Source organism: Pituophis catenifer, unplaced genomic scaffold (genome assembly GCF_029215685.1).
Source record: "Pituophis catenifer annectens isolate HBS135680 unplaced genomic scaffold, rPitCat1.0.hap2 SCAF_1, whole genome shotgun sequence".
In the NCBI taxonomy this organism is placed as follows: Eukaryota; Metazoa; Chordata; class Lepidosauria; order Squamata; family Colubridae; genus Pituophis; species Pituophis catenifer.
In genome coordinates this window covers 87042456-87063840 of record NW_027256881.1, presented here as the reverse complement: position 1 = coordinate 87063840, position 21385 = coordinate 87042456, and the positions used below count along the sequence as shown (strand labels likewise).

General features: G+C 42.0%; 1 protein-coding gene across 2 annotated transcripts in view; it reads right to left on the bottom strand.

Moving 5' to 3' along the window:
• Nucleotides 1–21385, bottom strand: part of TXLNB (taxilin beta) — a 36615-nt gene that overhangs the window by 5619 nt on the left and 9611 nt on the right. For both annotated transcript variants that reach the window (XM_070932671.1, XM_070932672.1), the window contains exons 3-8: nt 19436–19527; nt 15770–15940; nt 14521–14715; nt 13113–13232; nt 8947–9021; nt 7108–7200 (exon numbers count right to left, since the gene is read on the bottom strand). In XM_070932671.1, the coding sequence (XP_070788772.1) occupies nt 7108–7200; nt 8947–9021; nt 13113–13232; nt 14521–14715; nt 15770–15940; nt 19436–19527 (746 nt within the window). The remainder of the gene's footprint in view (nt 1–7107; nt 7201–8946; nt 9022–13112; nt 13233–14520; nt 14716–15769; nt 15941–19435; nt 19528–21385) is intronic.

The window sequence follows — 21385 nt, the reverse complement described above, 5'->3', positions numbered from 1 at the left end:
TCATAACTGTGAGTTCGTTCCTTTTATTTTACATTGAAAAATTGCGAGCAGCGTTCTCTGAAGGTCCTACCCTTCCGACGCCCTCCTGGCCTTCTCCCCGCCGCAGGGCTCTGATTACCTTTGCCTCATCCCTGCGAGCCTGCCGCCTTGCATAATATTGCCCTCGCCGCCGAGCTCTGCCTTCGGCATCTCTGCGTGCCTCGTAATTAGGGCAATCGACTGACAAGAGTGCTTGCCGCGGCTCGTTTGAACTGCCGCCACCGCCCTCGAGCTTCGCCTGATCGCAGGCACCTTCGGCGGCAATTGGGTGGCGTTTGGAGCGCTCGTTAGCGCTCGCACGCATCGGAGCCGTTCCTTCGAGAGGGGAAGCTGCCTAGCGATCCTGCATCCCCTGACATCAGCAGAGTGGCTCCTTGGCTGTAGATTCGTCTGTGGCGCCTGGACGTCCGTTTTTTCCCGCGCGGCCGCCATTTTGTGATCGCCGCCATTTTGTTGCATCAGATCCGGCTCTAAGCGTCGCTCTCGGACGGAGGAAACATCAGACCTCCACTTCAGTGGCAATTTTCTGTGGCTTCCAGTTCTCATTTGGCTTGCTAACCTTTTATTACTCTCGAGTAGTCCCCTGACTTAATTGAGGACTTGAGATAGTCGACTGTTGGTTATACCTCATTTCTTCCAGTTCCTTGTCGGAGCCTTTGTTCCTGGGGTTGTGCTCCCCCCCCCAACCTCACCCTCCCACCTATCAAAAAAAAAAAAAAAAAAAGGAATATATATATATATATATATTTTCAACTTACCATGGGTGATCCAGATTTTTCTTCTGACCCAGAGCAAGACCAATCTCCGCCTCGGTCCAAAGAGACTGTCTGCTCTTCGGGGAAGGCTCCAAAGAAGGCGTCAAAAAAGTCGTCTCGATCATCTAAATCTGCCTCCTCTAAGGGCCACAAATCTTCCTCGGCTGAGGATAAGGCCGCTAAGCGTCGCCATGATGCTCTTGAGCGTCAATTTCAACAGGCGCAACGCAAGGCTCCTACCTCCGTGCCTCAGGTCAGCCGCCCTATGGAGGAACTTACATCACCGTCTCTCATAGAAGCCTTGCCTCCTCCGGCCCCTGCTCAGGAGTTGCCAATAGGAGCCGAACCTGCAACCCAGGGATTCATCTACTCCCACCAGATTGAACCCCCTGCAGTTCCTTCAACTTCCTCTGCAGCTTACCAGTCCTCTCATCCTTCACGGGCGCCTGAGGCTACGTTCACACCCACTGCGGCAGGTCTTCGTCCTCCAGAAGGTCCTCAACCCTCGTATTATGACATTCAGGCGATGATTACTGCCACAGTGTCCAGAATGATGGCGGGGGGTTTTCCTCAAAATTTGCCACCCCAAGCCCCTTATCTCCAGGAGGCTTCGCAGCCATATATATCGGACCCGCCTAGGCAAGCAGCTCATCGCCCCGAGGTTGACCCTGGAGACTATTCACTACAAGAGTCGGACCATAGTGACGATTCTCAATTTGACTGCGCTGACGCAGGGGATATGGAGCTCTCGGAGGACGAGGAAGAACCACCTGAGAAGCCCTCGTCTACGGGGCTCTTTCGGCCTTCTCTCTTTAAGACCCTTCTACGCAAGGCCATCGCTACTACGCAATTGGCATCTTCCAAATCCTCACCAGGAACTGAGAGGTCTTCTAACCCTCATGAAGCTCTCTTTGCCATCCCACAACCCGACCAGGAGTTCATTCCCTGCCCGCAATTGTTTTCTGAAACCGTCCAACGGCCCTGGGCCCAGCCGGGAGCGCTCGCAGCACCCAATGGCATTGACAAAAAACTGTTCTGCTCAGCGCCCAGTTTACAGGATCTACTTGAACTTCCGTCGGTCGACGCTCCCATTGCAGCCTTGACATCTTCCACGGTCTTGTCCAGTGACATCGCGGACGGGTTGCGCTCTGAGGATAAAAGAGCCGAACTAGTGTTCCGTAAAGCCCATCAGACGGCGGCTTGGGCCATACGCGCCGCCACTTCGGCCTCCTTTTTTAACCGGGCCTCCCTGATCTGGCTCCGCCAGCTTCAGGAGCGACTCCCGCCAGATGATCGGCGCCTCCACCAGGATGTGAATAAGTTGGTGGCAGCCACAGAATATTCCGCGGATGCGGCTCTTGCAGCGACCAGGTTTGCCTCGCGATCTCTGGCATCGACTGTTACCTCCCGCCGCCTCCTGTGGCTCCGGCATTGGCGTGCGGATGTAAAATCCAAATGGAAGCTTGCCTCAGCTCCATACAAGGGATCCCGGTTATTCGGGGAGGCACTCGATCCTATCCTCATAGAGGATAAGGACAAAAGGAAGATCATGCCCTCTTCCTATCGCAGAGCTGATCGACGCTACTTACCATACAATCAGCGTCCTTCCTTTCGGGCTGATCCTGGCCCCAGCACCGCTTCCACCTATCGTCCTTCCTCCTTCTCCTATGATCGTCCGTCTGACAGACAGTCCTTTCGGGACCGCTCCCGACGGCAACAGCCTTCCAGACGTCCCTTTCGCGGAGGTGCCTCCCGACCTTTCCGGAGAGGAAAATGACTGCTCCGCTCCATACCCTATCGGCGGCCGCCTGCGTCATTTCTTCCAACAATGGTCTCGAACTACAACGGACGAATGGGTCCTGCAAACCATTCGTCTAGGACTCACCCTGGAATTCTCCTCCTGCCCCCCTCGTCGTTTCATCCGATGCCCAGTCTCCAGGAACCCCGAAAAGAGACGTCTGATGTCCTCGGAAATACATCACCTCTTGGACATTCACGCTATAGAGCCCGTTCCCACAGAACACCGTGGGACCGGTTTCTATTCAATATTTTTCCTGGTTCCAAAGAACTCCGGAGGCTGGAGGGGGATCCTGGACTTAAAAGAGTTAAACAAATTGATCGCCTATCACAAATTCAAAATGCAGTCCCTTCATTCGATTTTGGCCTCCATCAGACGAGCCGATTACATGACTTCTGTCGATCTCAAGGAGGCGTACCTCCATATTCCGGTCCGACCCTCCCATCGACGATTCCTCCGTTTTTCCTACGACAACCAGGACTTCCAGTACAGGGCCATGCCGTTCGGTCTCTCGTCTGCTCCCAGGACCTTTACGAAGATCCTCGCGGTAGTAGCAGCTTCTCTTCGGCTCATCCCCATCAGAATCCTCTGCTACCTGGACGATATCCTCATCCTGTCCGACTCTCACCAGAGAGCACTCAGAGACCTGGAGGCAGTTCGAGATTCCCTACAACGGCATGGTTTCTCCCTGAATTTGGACAAAAGCCACCTTCAGCCCACCAATCGTATTCACCACCTGGGGACCATCATAGATTCGACCTCGTGTCATGTTTTCCTGGCCCCGGATCGTTGCCACAGCATTGCCACGGCAATTGCCCAGGTTCAGTCTTCCCGGACAGTTTCTATCCTTCAATTGTCACAGCTCCTCGGAAAATTAATCTCCTGCATCAGCATTGTGCCATGGGCTCGCCTACATTCTCGCCCCCTCCAATGGTTCCTCCTGCCCCATCAAAGGTCCCTGGGCAGCAATTCCACTTCGAAGGTCAGACTTCCTGGTCCCATTCTCCGATCCCTCCGTTGGTGGACTTCTCCCGCCATTTCGAAGGGATGCTTCTTTCAAGAGCCAGAAAGGATATCAGTGACAACAGATGCGAGTCTATTGGGGTGGGGCGCACACCTGTCCGCCAAGGTGACCCAGGGTCTTTGGTCAGCCTCGGACCTACAGCACGATATCAATTGGCTGGAGCTGAGGGCCATCCACCTAGCCCTCCGGCATTTCCAACCCGACATCCAAGGTCAACACGTGCTGGTCTTGACCGACAATACCACGGCCAAGGCACATCTGAATCGGGAGGGCGGCACACATTCCAAACCTCTGTTGGACGAGGCGATCTCCCTTCTTTCCTGGGCGGAGAACACCGTAATTTCCATCTCAGCTCAACACATCTCCGGGATGGACAATACCCAGGCGGACTGGTTGAGCCGATCTCAAATCGACCATGCAGAGTGGCGCTTGGACCCAGCTCTCTTCCGACTACTGTCGACCAAGTTCGGCCGTCCTGTCCTGGACTTGTTTGCGAGCCCCTGCAACACACAGCCGATGCCTCCGTGCCCAGCCTACTGGACTTTCTTCAGGACGGATTGGACAGCGGCCTAGCACCAAACACCCTGAGACGACAGGTAGCTGCCTTGACCTCAGTTTTGTCCAAATCAGCAGACCGTCCATTGTCTTTGGATCGGAGAGTCCGGACCTTTCTTAGAGGGGCTACCAACCTACGCCCACCAGTGGTCCACAGATACCCCTCGTGGGATTTAACACTGGTTCTTCAGGTCCTGATGGCTCCTCCCTTTGAGCCCCTGTCTTCTGTCTCTCTTCGCTTCATGACTCTAAAGGTCGCCTTCCTCGTAGCAATCACGTCGGCGAGGAGAGTCTCTGAATTGGCAGCACTATCCATCCGCTCTGACCTTTGTATCTTTTACGCGGATAGGGTCGTTCTCCGACTGGACCCCGCTTTCGTCCCCAAAATTAACTCGCTTTATCATCGCGCTCAAGAACTAGTCCTGCCGGACTTTTGTCCGCGTCCTCATCATCATAGGGAAGCCCAATGGCATACCCTCGACGTACGACGTGCTCTCCGCTACTACATCAAGCGGACTTCCCCCTTCCGGAAATCAGAAGCGCTATTTGTTTCCTTTTTACCATCTTCGATGGGACGCAAGGTTACGTCGTCCACCATTGGCCGATGGCTCAAAGCTTGCATCTCTACGGCGTACACCATCCGCTGCAAGGTTCCGCCTGGCCGGATCATGCCACATTCAACAAGGAGCGCTTCGACCTCAGCGGCATGGGCTACACAGGCATCCATACTGGACATTTGTCGAGCTGCCGCCTGGACTTCTCTCACGCCCTTTGTACGACATTATAAGGTTGACTCCTTTGCCTCGGCTGAGGCGTCCTTCGGACGGCGGGTTCTGCAATCTGTTATCTCTACTCCAGCCAACCGGGAGCATTCAGCCTTCCCTCCCATTTAATACTTGCTTGGGTACATCCCACGCTCTTGGATTCTTCCAAGCAGCGCGCCAGAGAATGGATGTTGCTTACCTGAACATCCTTTCTGGGCGCGCTGCTGAAGAATCCAACCCGCCCTGTTCGGCTTATGCTTTTGGATCCCGGATGGACTTACATCTTCGTTAAGGCATTCTTCGTGAAAGAAACTGAGCCTCAGCCAGTCCCTAGAGGAGGAGTCAACAATCAATTTAAAGTGACATGCACTCAGTGTTTTCAGGCTACCTGAGGGATATTACCCACGCTCTTGGATTCTTCAGCAGCGCGCCCAGAAAGGATGTTCAGGTAAGCAACATCCATTCTATCATCTGATCACACTTTCCTGAGCTTTTAAAAACATGGTCTGTGACTCCTAGCAATAGGGTTTCTTTCACAGTTTGATAAACCATGATAACCAAGAACTTCACAGACTTTTCATGTCTCTAAATGAAAATGCTTACAAGAAGATAACAAAGTAAGAGAGCTAAAAGGATGGCATTAGAACAAAATAGGGAGTTGTGTTTATATTATGGCTAATGCTGTGACCTTCAGAATCCCATGTTTTGCAAATAAATCATAGTAATACAAATGGCCTTAATCAAGGGTGAAATGCTACTGGTTCGGGCCGGTTCGTCTGAACCGGTAGTAAAAAATGCTACTGGTTTGCCAAACCGGTAGTTAAAAAATGTAAAAGAAAAGTTCCGACAATCAGCTGAGCAACATGCGATCATCGGAACTTTTTAAAAAATACTTGTTAAGCATTTTTTTACTATCGGTTCGGGCGAATAGGTAGTAAAAAAATGCTTTTAAAAAATTTTAAAAAAGGCTTGGATGATCGCATGGCACAGCTGTGATTTTTACTTTTTTACTTTACTTTTTTTACTTTTTTACTTTTTTAAAGCATTTTTTACTACCTATTTGCCCGAACCGGTAGTAAAATAATGCTTTAAAAAGGTTTTAAAAAGGTTCCCAAGATCACAGCTGTGCTGCCCGATCATCGGAACTTTTTTTTTTTTTTTCTTTTTAAAACCATTGTTTTACTACCGGTTTGGGCAAATAGGTAGTAAAAAAATGCTTTAAAAAAGTTTAAAAAAAGGTTCCAATGATTGTGTGGCACAGCTGTGATCGTCGGAACCTCTTTTTTTACTTTTTTAAAGCATTTTTTACTACCTCTTCGCCCAAACCGGTAGTAAAAAATGCTTTTAAAAAGTTTTTAAAAAGGTTCCCAAGATCGCGCACCACAGCTGATCCCCTCCCCATTGTTCTACTTACCTTCCCAAGCCTCCTTTTGGTGCATACTGCGCATGCGTGCACAGTGTGCATTTGGAACATATTGTGCATGCATGCAAAGTGTGCATTTGGTGTGAACTGTACATGTACAAGCGCAGCGCACGGTTGGCATACAGCGCTTCTGCGTGGCCAGCAAACCGGTAGCAAACCGGTTCAGATTTCACCACTGGCCTTAATGTTTACAACATGAACCTTTTATGGCTCTAACATGGACATTTTCATATTATGCTGCAGTTCGCAGAATTGTACTACACTGATATCATAAGAAATGGCTAGGACAGAACCTTTTAAAAATAAACATTCCTTTCTAAAACATGAAGAAAATTGTACCATCAATTGTCACTGTATTTCAGGGCTATGACATTGGAGAACTCTGAAAGATCAATGGAAGGGCTGGAAAATGCCATAAGCTACGTAATAGTTGCTCCCAGTCTACACATGAATGAACAATCTATTTATTTGCGTAGTGGTTTCTAAAACCCTGAAAGCTCCAGCCCTATTTTATATTCTTTACTGGAGAAACCAACCAACCAAAACTCAAGATTTTATACAACAAAAGCTAAATAAATGAACTGATCTAAATATCTGGAAAAATGATAGAGCAATCTAAGTTCCAGCTGATCCTTAATCAATAAAGAAGTTACAGCTTTATAAATAAAAAATTGTTGGAAAGTCTTGAAAACTAAACGAAATCAACCTGAAAAACATTCAGTGGGTTCGAAATGCAACGTGTAACCCACCTTGTCCATTTCTTGCTTGAAGTTGGCAAACACTTCATTGCTTTTTGTTAGCGTTTTCTGAAATTCCTCAAAACGTTCGGAATAGAGATTCAGCTGCAATCAAAGGGGGGAAAAATTGGTCAGCTACACCCATCATTGCACAATAATAGCACTCAGTTCAGTTCAATTCAAAAGATTGCAGAAAGATAGTAAGATGAAACTTTTAGCTTGGAAATTTAAATGTATCTTAAAAGAATTTGTGGAAGAAAAAATTTCCATCCTCTTCAAAGCTGTCTGGAAAATCAAGATGTTCCTGTAAAATGGGGGTGTGGTGTTAAGTAAGGAGTGGGAGAATTGGGCTTGGATCCTAAAGATCCAAGGAGATTCATTAAAGAAAGTTTTTCCTTCTGAAGAGTTAGGTAATTATGACAGCTTGTGGCATTCCAGATGCATTTGCTAAACGTTAACTCCCAGAATTCCTCATGTTTCTCCAGGCTACTTGCATTTCAGCAATAAACTGGAGTGCCATAGGTTGCCTTTCCCTGCCCTTCTGACCCAGGTAAGAAAGGGTGCTAGTATTGGGATAAAGGAATCCAATGTCTTACATCAGAGGCGTCAAACTCGCGGCCCGCAGGCCGGATGCGTCATGCGCTGGCCACGCCCACCCATTTTAGTAAAGGGGAAAAATTGTGATATGTCATGTGACGACAACATGACGCTGCAGGATTGACACCCCTGTCTTACATGATCAACATGGCATAAAGAATAGTTTCCTAACAATTTCACTATTTCTAATGTTTAAAATTGCAAATTGCTAGCCCTTAAAACAGCATCAGGGTTGTGTTTGACCTTGGGGGGCCAGGGTGGGCGTGGCCAGATTGATATCACTTGTGTCGGGGGTGCCTGAGGTGGCCCAAGGCTCTGCCAGTGAAAACAGACTCTCAAGCTCCATTTTCGGTTGCGAAGGCTTCCTACAACCCTCTGCCAGTGAAAATTGATGGACCTCCTGAGCTCCTCTGGCAGAGGCAATGCGGGCTGGTCCTTTGCTGTTTCCAGGGCGTACCTGTGGGCCAGATCTAAGCACCCTGTGGGCTGGATCCAGCCCCCCGGGCCTTGAGTTTGACACCCCTGCCTTAAAATGTTCCTAAACGCTAAACAAATGTAGATAATCCCACTTATTTAGCTATATGAAGTTAGGGAGATAATATGTGTAATTAAGGACAAAATATTTTTGTTTTCACTGTTTTTCCTAACTTGGACAAAACCCAGTTTCAAATACTCAACCATCCTTGATGGTTTATATAACATCACATAATTTCAATTCCTCTGACCTCTGCTGTTGTACCTGATCTAGCATAGGTTGGCTTCAAATTCTTGTTGCTGATTCCATAAATTTAATATACTCCTTAATAATAAAAATGGTTGGTAAAAAAGGGTAAATAACTAACATTTGCTGAATTTCATGAATTCACTCTAGACATGAAACAAAGGGTAATGCTGGCTTTAAATCTTTTTTAGAGAGAAAATATTTTTAAAATAAAAAAGAATAGATGGGAGAAAGACAAGAAAAATAAGCCAAATTTCCCCAATTTTTCTCAATTCCAGGTTAATTAGACTGCAATATCCCAAACTCTAGTTGAAAATTTCCATTAAAAGGTATGGACTGCTCCATTCTAATATTTCATAAGGATTTAATCTAATGCATGCTACCCCTGCCCTTCCAGAGAATATGCTTAAATGGAGTTAAATGGAGTTGAACATAAATAAGGTTAGCTACATTTTATCCACTTTTATACATCCAATATGTTGAACACGACCAGTTGGAAAAAATACATAATAGAAACAACGTCCTTATTTTACCTGAGCCCGGAGAACGGTCTCTTGTTCTTTCAGCATTTTTGTCTGTAGTTTCCATTCTGCAGCTTGGTTGAGTAGCTATTTGAGATTTAAGAATGCACATAACATTTGAAAGATCAAGTAATTTAAATTTTAAAAAATATTTGCAAATCTTTGCTATTTGTAAAACATTGCATGTATGATTTGTATCTAATAAAGTGACTGGAATCCACAAAATATATGAAATTACTTTTAAATTACTTTTTTTCTTTTGTTCTAGTAACAGTATAGTAGTTTTTAATTTTTTTTCTTTTTATGGCCCTATAATCCCTTTTTATCGGGGTGGAGCCAGGGCGACTAAATGGAGCTGAGCATTTACTAGCCGGATGCCCTTCCTGACTTCTATGCCAAGTTCTCAGAAGATATTTTACACTTTATGTCCTGATAAACATCTGTCGCTGCCTAGGATTGAACTGTCAACCTGCCGAGTGGGAGATGAGCGTCTTCACCTCTAGGCAACGTTTTCCAAATAAGTGCTATAAATCTAAGTGAAATGTTCATATGGCTTTTCATGAGGTTTTCAGAACTTTGTCCTTTTAAATCCTCCTTGCTTTGGTGGGAAACAACAAAGATTAAAATAAAATCCATGTAGCGTGATGAGGGTAATAGCAAAGCAGAGCCAACTACTGTTAGTTAATGTGGGGTGACAAATACTAATTATTCTGAAGTCTAAATTAGATTTCAGACTTAATTCTTAATCCTGCAAACTATCCGCATTTTGATAATGCTTAACATTTCGCCAGAGCTGCACAGCCACCTATTTCAACTGGAATTAGTTTTTACCTGCCATAACCAAATAGAACAGAAGAGGCAGAAACTGCTTCTATGTGTAATCTGTTCTGGCTCATTAATGAGTTTTATTTTGCCCTCTCTACTCTATAGCTCAACTTGACACATCTAATTTACAAGACAAATCTGGGAGCTACTTGTAATAAAAGCAACTGTTCAAAGCAATATTTTCAATTAGCATTTATTTTTAAAGGTGAATTGTATCGCCTGGAGTTATCTTCCAAATCAGAAAAGTTCTGCACTGATATTGGTGCTTTTATTAATAAAATATGACGGAAGGGAAAGCCAACTCATAAAGAATATACAATTCCTGAATGCAGTTGGTTGTTCTTGTTTGCTCCTAGAAATAAAGAAGGGCTAATATTATTTCACTTTTATTTATTAATCAAATTTATATTGCTGCCCATCTCACCAAAGGGAACAATAGATAAAATAGCCAATATAATAGCAGATAAAAATCTAAAAAAAAAACCCACAGTAATAAATAACACACAAACAAAAATACTGTGGATTTTAAACATAGTATTATGTTCAGTAGAAGAGAGGATAAAAATGGCCTCCCTCAACAGTGAAGTTACTGAGACAAATCTTTGATGCTCTAACAGCCCCAGACTTGGCAGCATAACCAAATTTGGAGGGTTGTTCAAAAAATCAAAAGGGTGGAGCCAATCTAATTTCAGGAGGAAGGATATTCTGTAAAGCAGGTGCTACAGCAGAGAAGGCATGTCTCCTAGGATTTACCAAATGTAGTTCCTCATCCAAGGTACCCCCTGCATGCCTCCTCTCTACGATCTAATGGAGCCAGCTGATACAAATGGGCAGAGGTGGTCCCTCATGTAACCTGCTCTAATGCCATGAAGGGCGTTAAAGGTTAAAACCAGCACTTTGAATTGGACCTGGAAGTAAACTGGCAACCAGTGCAGCTTGTGGAACAGAAGTGTAACACGTGCTGCCCTAGGAGAACACACCACTGACCATACTACTGCATTCTGTATCAACTGAGGTTTCCAAATAGTCTTCAAGAGGAGCTTCATGTAGAGCACATTGCACTAATCTAATGACTAGGCCAACTCACTCACTGACTCGCTGGCATCCTACTCGCTGCAGCCAAAATCACTGTGGGACAACTTGCCATGGGCCAGTTCAACGTGAGATTAGTTCCTTTTATTATTTATCAAAGCATTACAAAAGCTGGTAGTCATAGGAATTATTTCCTTTAATACGAGAGATAAAATAGTATTGATGAAAACGTGGTCAGCAAAATTAAAAGCAACTAAGTGAACCCCATGGGAAGTTGTCCTTCAATAAGTTGGCTGTGGTGAGTTGGCCGCAGCGAATTGGCTATGGCGAGTTGTTTCATTCTGATATATGGGCTGTAAAACTATTAGCTGTATTGGGGTCCCTCCCAAAAGTTCACATTAGATTGTAATTTTTCATCTGAATTGAAGGAAATTATATTCATGGAAGTGGTTAATTATTAACTACATTTTATGTTCTTCATTTAATGTAAATAAAATTAATGCAAATAAAATCAGGTTTAATTTTTGTACTGAATCAGTTTCTTTTTTATTTTGTCCTCACCTACTTCTTGGAGTGTATCACATAATCACAGCATTATGCAATGAAAAATTAAAATTGTTTCTGTGTGAGAAAGATCTGGGAAACATAAATTTTGAAACAAATGTAGAAAAGGATTTTTTTTCAATATATATTTACCAAAGTTTGGGTTAAAGGATGTTTAAATTTGGAGCATTGCATTACATATGTTTTGAATATGATCATTTTTTAAAAAAAAATATTTTAAATTAATAGGAGAATTAAACTGGTTGGAGAAGCAGCAAATAAACATTAAGGCCACCAGGAGGCAGCAGGGTTATTCTGCTGCTAATGTAAAATGCAAGTTTAAGCAATTTCAAAGCAAAAGAATTTTGGACTGATAAAAAAATCTAATGATCAGCTTTTTCCTCATTTGGTATGTTGCAAATAATATATTATGCTGTAGATACTATTGCAAAATCTGTTAAACGTTCAAATGAATTTTTGAATCATAACCTACTGAGATATTTTAATCTAAAAATAGGCACCTTGTCAATGGATCTACTTCAGGGGTGAAATCTACTTACCTTCCCCACCGGTTCGGAAGTGCATGTACTGCGCATGTGGTGCTGGCTTCACTCACGTGCATGTGTGCATCATGTGTGCGCGCGCAAACCCTCTGCACATGCGCAAACCCTTCTGCGCATGCGTAGGGGTAAAAAACAGGTTAGCATTTCATTAGCATCCAAACTGGTAGCATTTCACCCCTGATCTACTTGCTTATAACCAAGTACAAGGACGTATCATATAATGGTTCAGCACTATTATAACTTCAAATGGTCGCTGAGCATGTTAAATGAGGACAACTTGAGTAGATTGGATAGGAAGAATATGGGTTCAAATTATTACTCAGTAATGGAGCAATCTCCGGATAGATCATATCTTAACTCAACTAATAGTAATCACAAAATTCCAGAGAGAAAAAATTAGAGGACTATAGGTACACCTGGAGCTCCTAAGGCAGGGGTGTCAACCTTGCAGCCTGCATGCCAGATGCATCACACTCTGGCCATGCCCACTCCCAGCGAAGGGGGGAAAAATTGTGATACGTCACGTGATGACATGTCATCGCGAGTTTGACACTCCTGTCCTAAGGGGAAATGTCATGAGTTCATTGCTTCCTCTGTCTGTGTGTGTGTGTGTGAGAGAGAGAGAGAGGTGGGTTTCAGCAGGTTCTGACCAGTTCTGGAGAACCGGTAGCAGAAATGAGTAGTTCAGAGAACTGGTAGTAAAAATTCTGACTGGCCCCGCCCCCATCTATTCTCTGCCTCCCAAGTCCCAGCTGATTGGGAAGAAATGGGGATTTTGCAGTAACCTTTCCCTGGAGTAGGGTGGCAATGGAGATTTTACAGTATCTTTCTCCTGCCACGCCCACCAAGTCATGCCACACCCACCAAGCCACACCCACAGAACCGGTAGTAAAAAATTTTGAAACCCACCACTGGTGTGTGTGTGTGTGAGAGAGAGGGGGGGGGAGAGTGGGAGGGAGAGAGAGAGAGGGAGAGAGAGAGAGAGGCCATCAATTCTAGGCCTCAGGCATGAAAGCCTTCTGGGTGATTTGGGGTCAGTCCAGTCTCAGTCCAACCTCAGAAAGTTGATGTGGAGAAAATAGAAGACAGGAATATTATGTACACCAACTTGAGTTGTAAAAAATAAAGGGCATGATATAAAACAAACCAACCAACCAATAACATTTCAGAGGTGAATACGAACTATACATAAAGAATTAAAGAAAAAATGAATACATATTCCTTTTCTCGCTGATGTCTGTCTTCAGTTTCCTTCATGACCTCTTGTGACTGTTCCAACTTGGCATCTACCAGTTTCTGCTGAAGTTCCCTGTGCTTAAATATTTTATCAAGATGCTGGAAGGGGGGAAAAAAAGAGAGAAAGAGATACAGAAATGGGGGGAATGCTAGAGTACATGATTAACAGACTGCAGCCTCTCTATGAATTTGGGATGCTGTATGTCTCATGGGCAATTATTTTTGAGTAGCCAAGTACAGAATTTTGCTGTTAACAACATAGGTAAAATAGCTAAAGTGTTGCAAAATTATTTAAACATCTGCTTGTTGGAAAGAGGTTATTTAGATTTTGAAATTATTTAAAGATATTAAGTATCCCCTATAAAAACAACTGTGAAATTACAAGCTACACAAGATCAAATAAATAAATTTTCTTAGTTTATGCATCGTAATTTCTTTATAGCTGCTGAAATTCATTTGTAGCATTCCAAACATGTTTATTTTACTGGATATATTTATTTATTCAATTTATATGGCTGCACATTTCACCATAGCAACTCTAGGTGACTAACATTACATAAAAAGCACAATACCAAAATAAACATCAAAGTACAACCATATAAAAACTTACAATAGAGGCAAACTCAATCAGCAATAAAACAACACCTCATGGGCTTCAATTAACTTACTGACCCTCAGGGTTGTTGAATAAATACATTAATTGTTTAAATAAAAACAAAAAGGAATGATTATGGGTACTATGGGTATTGAGACTGGAATACAAGTTCTATGGCATGCTAGTTGCAGTGAAGAAAGGAACACATAACAAAACTACAATAATAGCTCTATTCTTTAGGGAAGAGATTAAAAAAAAAATCCAAAACAAGACCCTTCTCAAGAACTCATCATCAAGGCACAATGCATAAAAACAGATGACAGGCAAAACTCCTAGTAGTCCAAATGATAGCTTAGACTGTTTAGATTTAGTATAGCTGGAAACTGCAAGGGGAATAAATCCTTATTGATTTTAAATAATTTTGGATAATTTGCAAAATACTTGTAACATTTACAGTCTGGGACAGAAGGATAGTTACTATTTCTCCAGTGCCGTAAGGCTAGGCATAACTCTCAACTTTGGGGAAACATCCTAGAGAGTGCAGGTAGTCCTCATATAGCAATCATAATTGGAACCAGTCACTTGGTTGTTTAGTGAAGTGGTCACTAAATGAAAACGTGATTGTACTTATGATATTACTTCAGTTTTCTTTTGTTTTACAGACCTATGAAGGTCATAAATGATAGGATTGGTCATGGAGTTACTTTTTTTTTTTTTATCACGGGTGAAACTGCAAATGATTGCTCTTTGAGGCAGTCACTAAACAAAGACTACTTGTCACATTGCTCTTACCTCCTCTCTGACTTCATACTGATCAATGATGCTTTTCAGTTTCTCAGCCAGCTCAGAATTTTCCTGGCACAACTTCATGTTCCTCTCACTTTGTTGCTCAATCTGTGCCTGGATATCATTCAGTGTGCTCTGGAAATGATTCGTGATCTCTTTCCTCTTTTCTTCTTCTTCTCTTGCTCGTTGAAGAGTCTCCTCCTGTAATGCAACAATTGGGTCACCCCTCTCCATCATCAGTCTCATCCAGGAAGAAGTAGAAAAGCAGATTCCTATTCCCCTTCACCAGTTGCTATCCCAATAATATTGTACTATTATAGTATTATCCCAATGATAATGAGCAAAGGGCCTTTTGGTTTCTTTTAACAGAATAACAGAGTTGGAAGGGACTTTGGAGGTCTTCTAGTCCAACCCCCTACTTAGGCAGGAAACCCTACACCACTTCAGACAAATGGCTATCTAACATCTTCTTAAAAACTTCCAGTGTTGGAGCATTCACAACTTCTGGAGGCAAGTTGTTCCATTGATTAATTGTTCTAACTGTCAGGAAATTTCTCCTTAGTACTAAGTTGCTTCTCTCCTTGATTAGTTTCCACCCATTGCTTCTTGTCCTACTCTTAGGTGCTTTGGAGAATAGCTTGACTCCCTCTTGTTTGTGGCAGCCCCTGAGATATTGGAAGACTGCAATCATGTCTCCCCTAGTCCTTCTTTTCATTAAACTAGACATATCCAATTCCTGCAACCGTTCTACATATGTTTTATCCTCCAGTCCCCTAATCATCTTTGTTGCTCTTCTCTGCACTCTTTCTAGAGTCTCAACATCGCGTGGCGACCAAAACTGAATGCAGTATTCCAAGCTGTCCTGAACTCACCTAAATGTGTCCACTCATATACCGCGAATCTTGTTGATGCACATAAAACTGAAGAAAAGCATTATAACAGCACCAGTTTCCATGCATTACCACTGGAGGTATCAATGGAATAAATCTGGGTTATATCTCTGTAAACCAGACTTCAGTTATTTTAGATAAAAGCGGGAATCCAGGAGACAAAATTAAATTAGGCACAATACAAGAGCAGGTTTCAATTCTTTCCAGAGTGCAGTTTAGACAGAAGCAGGAAACCATTTTGAGCTACTAATGTTCAACATTTAAGAGTGAAATATCTTTACCAATCTTTGGTGAACCAACTAAGGATACCAAGTGAACTTAACTTTTCCTTCTGACCTCTCCTAAAGATCTTCTCTTCTCATTACCTTCAAGGTTTTGTTGTGTCTTTGGAGTTCCCTACAAAGACTCTCCAATTTGCTCCGGGCTAGGATGGCTCTGCTGTGTTCACTCTGTAATTGGTCTTTCTCCTTCATGAGCTGAACCTGTTTTTTCTGCAGATACTTCAGCTTTTTTACTTCAGAACGATGTTCTTCCAACTGAAAGTATGTGGACAAGAATAAATAAGCAGAACAAGAGATCTTGGGACAAGGCTGTTCTTAGGCATTTAATAGACATGACACACACACCCTCGCAAGTAATATGAATATTTGGAATCATAACTGGAATTTATTTGAATTTCATAGAAGGAAAAAAGCTAATTTTCTTCCAAATAATCTAAAAAAATAGATTTTCTAATTTGCAATGGCAGTGGACAGGTGGCGAATGGAAAAAACAACAACAACCCAAAATGTTTGGCTTGGTTTCATTCACACCAAAATTAAACGAGAAATCAAGGGTTGGATAAGGATCATCCCAATTAATGTCTCCTATTTTATTCCTGATTCTGCACCAAATGTTATCTGTGCTTCAATTAATCATTCCATTTCCAAATTATTATTTCCATATATTCCATTCAAAGTAAAATTAAGTGATGTGCAATTCAGTTTGGTGCCTGTAAGAGGGGGTATTCAAAACTGCTGGCTGAGTGATGGGAGGCTAGATGGATGGCAGAGAATTCATTTATTTATGAAGACTTTTACATCTCTTTTATTCAGAAATCTGGTAATCTTCCATCTAGCACATTTTATTACAAGGCATATAATAAAATCCAACTAACAACTCTAATACATATAGAACAGAACAGAATTCTTTATTGGCCAAGTGTGATCAAAGGAATGTGTGTTTTTAATCACACTTGGATTTTATATAGATTATATATAACAAGAAATTTATAATAAAAATACAACTGTTTTAATGTTTTTATGGTTTTCATTATTATGGTATTGCTTGCCACCCAGTTAATCAAATTGAGATGGGGGGGGGGGGGCTATAGAAATTGAATAAATAAATAAATAAATGAAATAAAAATGTCAAAAGCACTTAATAAGATTGTTAGTTGGGAAAGGTGCTACAGATTATTGGTTTGTTTTCCATCATAGACTGTCATGATTCTCCTAAAATACCTCTTTTATCAAGCTGACTATTTAACTGTCTACAAACCAGAAATTCTTCATAACAAGAACAATATAATAATAAAAAAAGAATGACTGCATCACATTGCAGTAATTCTACCATAGCATATTCATGGTGCTGTGTCACATGTAGGGCAACAAAATTTGGATCTAAATTTTTGTTTCCCTGCATCTGACACAGCACAATGAATGAATATGCCATGGTGGTAGTATTGTAGTCTAAAAACATTCTGAAATATATAGGTCTCAACAAGATCTTCCAGATGATCACAAGGGAAGGCACCTCTTTTTCCTTTAAGGGCAAACTTTCCATAGAAGGGAATTGCTGAATGAATGGCCTGCTTCCAAATCTCCTTTTTTAGAAGTCTCCATAGATGGAACTCCATGGATTTTGGAAGGTACTCTTTACTTGCATGCATCAGATGACTAGACTCTACTTAAAATGGGTGATAACAGATGATTAACCCTAGAAGTATACTCAAAAGCAAACTGCCAGGGAGCTGTCAGATCAACATGGGACTAATGGGTCTGCCCTCTTATCACACAGGCAGGTCCATTCTGTAGCAGCCGAAGATTCTGGATAGTCATCAAGGGCAGCCCCATGTAATATGAATTAAGGTCATCCAGGTGAGAGGCAACAATATGAGTGATTGTATTCAGTGCCCCCCCCCCCAAGAATGGCCACAACCAGTTCAGTAAACAAAACTGAGAAAAGATCTTTTTGATCATGGTCTCTTCCAGTAGGAACTATGACTCCAGATAGCTCTCTAGATTGTGGCTCCGTTCTTTTAAGAAAAAGACAACCTAGTCTACAATTTTTTTTTTAATTTGATTTATATGCCGCCCTTCTCCGGAGACTCAGGGCGGCTTACAATGTGCTCAGCAATAGCCTTCATACTTTTGTATATTTATACAAAGTCAGTTTATTGCCCCCACAAACTGGGTCCTCATTTCACCTACCTTTGAAAGGATGGAAGGCTGAGTCAACCTTGAGCCTTGGAGAGATTCGAACCAGCAGTAAATTGCAGGCAGCTGTGTTAATAACAGGGTGTGTAGACCACTGTACTATCAAGGCTCTATCAATTAAAGTTAATACAATATTTTGGCTTCTAATTTAATAACCATTTTGTCTTTCTTGGGTCGAATCTGAGCCTGTTTCTCCTCTTCCAGGCTTGGATAATCGGCCCACTAGGTAGGTACCAGTAGAAATTGACTCCACAGTAAAACCACAATTACAGTTTATTGAGATAAGTTACGATAACAGAATCTTGAAGCCTGCTTGTTCTTCTTATACCCCAGTGAATCATGGAGCTATTTGCCTCAAATTACTTCCAAATATAATCTTGCCTCTAAGGTTAAATAATGTTTCATCTCTCGTGGCCTAAGTAATAGTTTTTGAATATTTCTGTCAAGGTCATTTCCCTTTTTGTCTATACTGACAGAGTTCAAACACATTGGGAGTGGACCCCCATTTGTCTCAGGTGCAGATATGTATTTATTAATGTAAATATTGGTGAATATCTGAAGCAGTGCGTGATTTAACAGAATAGATTCAGATATATTAAAAGAATGAAGGAGGGAGTCAAGACTCAGGAACTCCATATTGGAATGTTCAATGTCTGATCTTCCTTCCCCCAAGGTCACTAGCTGGAATCACATCCGTATGAAAAAGAGGAACCATTCCAGTATGGTGTCCTCCAAAACTTATGCTTCCAGCTGACCGGGGTGGGTTCTACTTACCTTTACTACTGATTTGCAATGGGGCCATGCGCACATGCGCAGAAGCTTCCTGATGATATCCGGGTCAGTGGGCAGAGCCTCCTGCCGGTTTTACTACCGGTTCTTGCGAACCGGTCTGAACCGGGAGCAACCCACCACTGCAGCTGACCCAGAATATTGTGATCCAAGGCTGTTGAGAAATCCAGCAGGAGAAGGATGATTGGAGTTCCTTCATCTTAGCTATTTATAAGAGTTACTGCTGCTATTTCTGTCCCATGCCAAGTCTAAATCCTGACTTCCATGAGGACAATTTATGGTTCCTAAGTTATGGACTGGGATTCAGATAAAGACAATAATGAGACTAGGATAGAATTTGCCAGGCCACGTTTGTGCTATGATTAAGTGTCTGGGAAAAAAGGTCCCAGTTTATTATACTAGTTTAGATGCTTTATTATACATATATAATGTCAAGAATTAAGCCAGCATTCAGTTCCTTAAGGGTCTCCAATCGAAGAAACAGATGAAATATAGCTAAATCTCCTATTGTGGCCTCACCTGTACCTCTACTTGTCCTGTCAAAAGCATGACCAATACTTGTATATCTTATACAGTATAACTAAGAAAGGCAAATGAGTGGGTGAATCTTCCCTTCCCCAAATTTAAGATGGCATTTTCAATGTTTTATCAGGGATCTTAAAAAGATACTATATCTGCTTCAAGATTGCAATCTGATCATTTTGTACCACATAAGGCATGTTTTGAAATAGTTTTTCCCCCTCTACCATGGATCTTCATACTAACCAGTTCGGCATACTTCTTAAATAAGAATTCCAATTTCTCTTCTGATGTATTCAGCTTCGTCAGATGTTGTATCAGCAGGGTAGCCTCTTTTCCTGAATCAAGAAAATAGGATAAGAGGCCATGATCAAAGTGAGAATGCATGAGACAAAATTAAGATTGTATGAATATATTTTAACCAGAAAACTGTGACTAATTTGGTTTTATTGCTTCTGTATTTTAAAAGATCAGGAAGGTGATGCATAGAACACCTACTGATGATGTATTTCATTTTCTATTGCTGCAAAAATTTTATACCAACTTTTTACTCACAAATTAAAATAATAATTCTGCAAGCTAAAAGAATATAGAAACCTAGATGTTAATATTATATTTTCAGGATGTCTCTTAGAATTGGGCCCTATTTTTCAATCCTGTTGCAGCGATTCTGGCTTTTGGGATTAGGGCTTGGCCACAAGATAATGCAGGGACTACTATTCAATATCCTTATCACTAACAAATCATGTTCTATATAATTCTATTTTGTTCCCTATGCGGATTAACATCTACATGAAAGAGTTGGGGAAAGTCCTTGGTCTTTTTGGAATAGAATTCCATCAAAATTAAATTCACTTTGTGCAATAATTTAAGAGAAAGCTTTTTACAAATTGATGTATAGATGGTATTTGACAACTGTGAAGCTATCAAAAATGTGCAAGAATGTTTCAAGTAAAAAATGTTGGAAATGTGGAAAAGGCGATGAAACATAATATCATATGTGACAGACTTGTAAAATGGCCAAAATATTTTGGGCCAGCGATCCACAAGTCATTGGTGAAAATAATAGGAATCCAATCTAAGTCGGTAACTGGGACCAGAGGTTTAGTTTTCTAAGCTTTCAAGAGTTGTGCTGGAGCCCATCTTCAGGGAACCACTGTCTCCAAGACTCAGATTGGATCCTGCAACATTATCCTGGGACACATACTGTATTTTTCGGAGTATAAGACACACTTTTTTCCCTCCTAAAAGAGGCTGGAAATTTGGGTGCATCTTATACTCTGAATGTAGATTTTTTGAAGCTTTTTTTCAGCCCTAATGAGGTGCTAGCAAGTGAGGTGATCTCTGTGCTAAGCTTTTTTTCAGTGAAGCGATCTTCCTGCTTTGCCTGCTCCCTCCGACTCTCGGAGTGAAGCTTTTTGCCATCCCTAATGAGGCGCTAGCAGTTAAGCACAGTTAAGCAACTGCTCCCTCCAACTCTCAGCTGTGAAGTTTTTTTCCAGCCCTAACGAGGCGCTAGTGAGTGAAGTGATCTCCGTGGTTTGCCTGCTTTTCTCATTGCTTCTCTCTCCAAAGATCAGTTGTGCTGATTAGCACAAACTAATGTGCTGAAGCTGACCAGACTAAGAATGCTAGCCAGATGAATACCTGACTTATACTCCGGTGCGTCTTATACTCCGAAAAATACGGTATATTTGCCTTCATTCATAATAGGAATCTCTTGTCAGATGAAACCAGAACTGTACTTATTAGGGTTTATGGAAGAAGGACTGAGTAAAATGCACGGTGTCTTATTATTGTATATAATAATCAGCAGCAAGATTATTATATAGGCAGAAATGGAAAAATAAAGAACATCCACATCTGGAAGATTGGATATGTGAAGTTAGGAACTTGGTGGATGTGGCAGAACTGGCATGTCTAATGAAAGAAATCTACAGAGGCTCTTTAAGACTGTTTATGGTCTGTTTATGGACTATATTACAAAAGTAGAAAAAAATAGATGAAATAAGGGGAGATAATCTGAAATTTAAATAGTGATTACAACAGCACAAAACAAAAAGAAATGGTTAATGGGTCCATGAGGAAAGTGAACGGTGGAAGTGTTTTTTTTTTTTGTAAAGAGAGAGGTTTAATTTTCAATTTATGTTGTAAATTTATGTTTCTATATATGTTTCTGTATATGTAATGTTTATT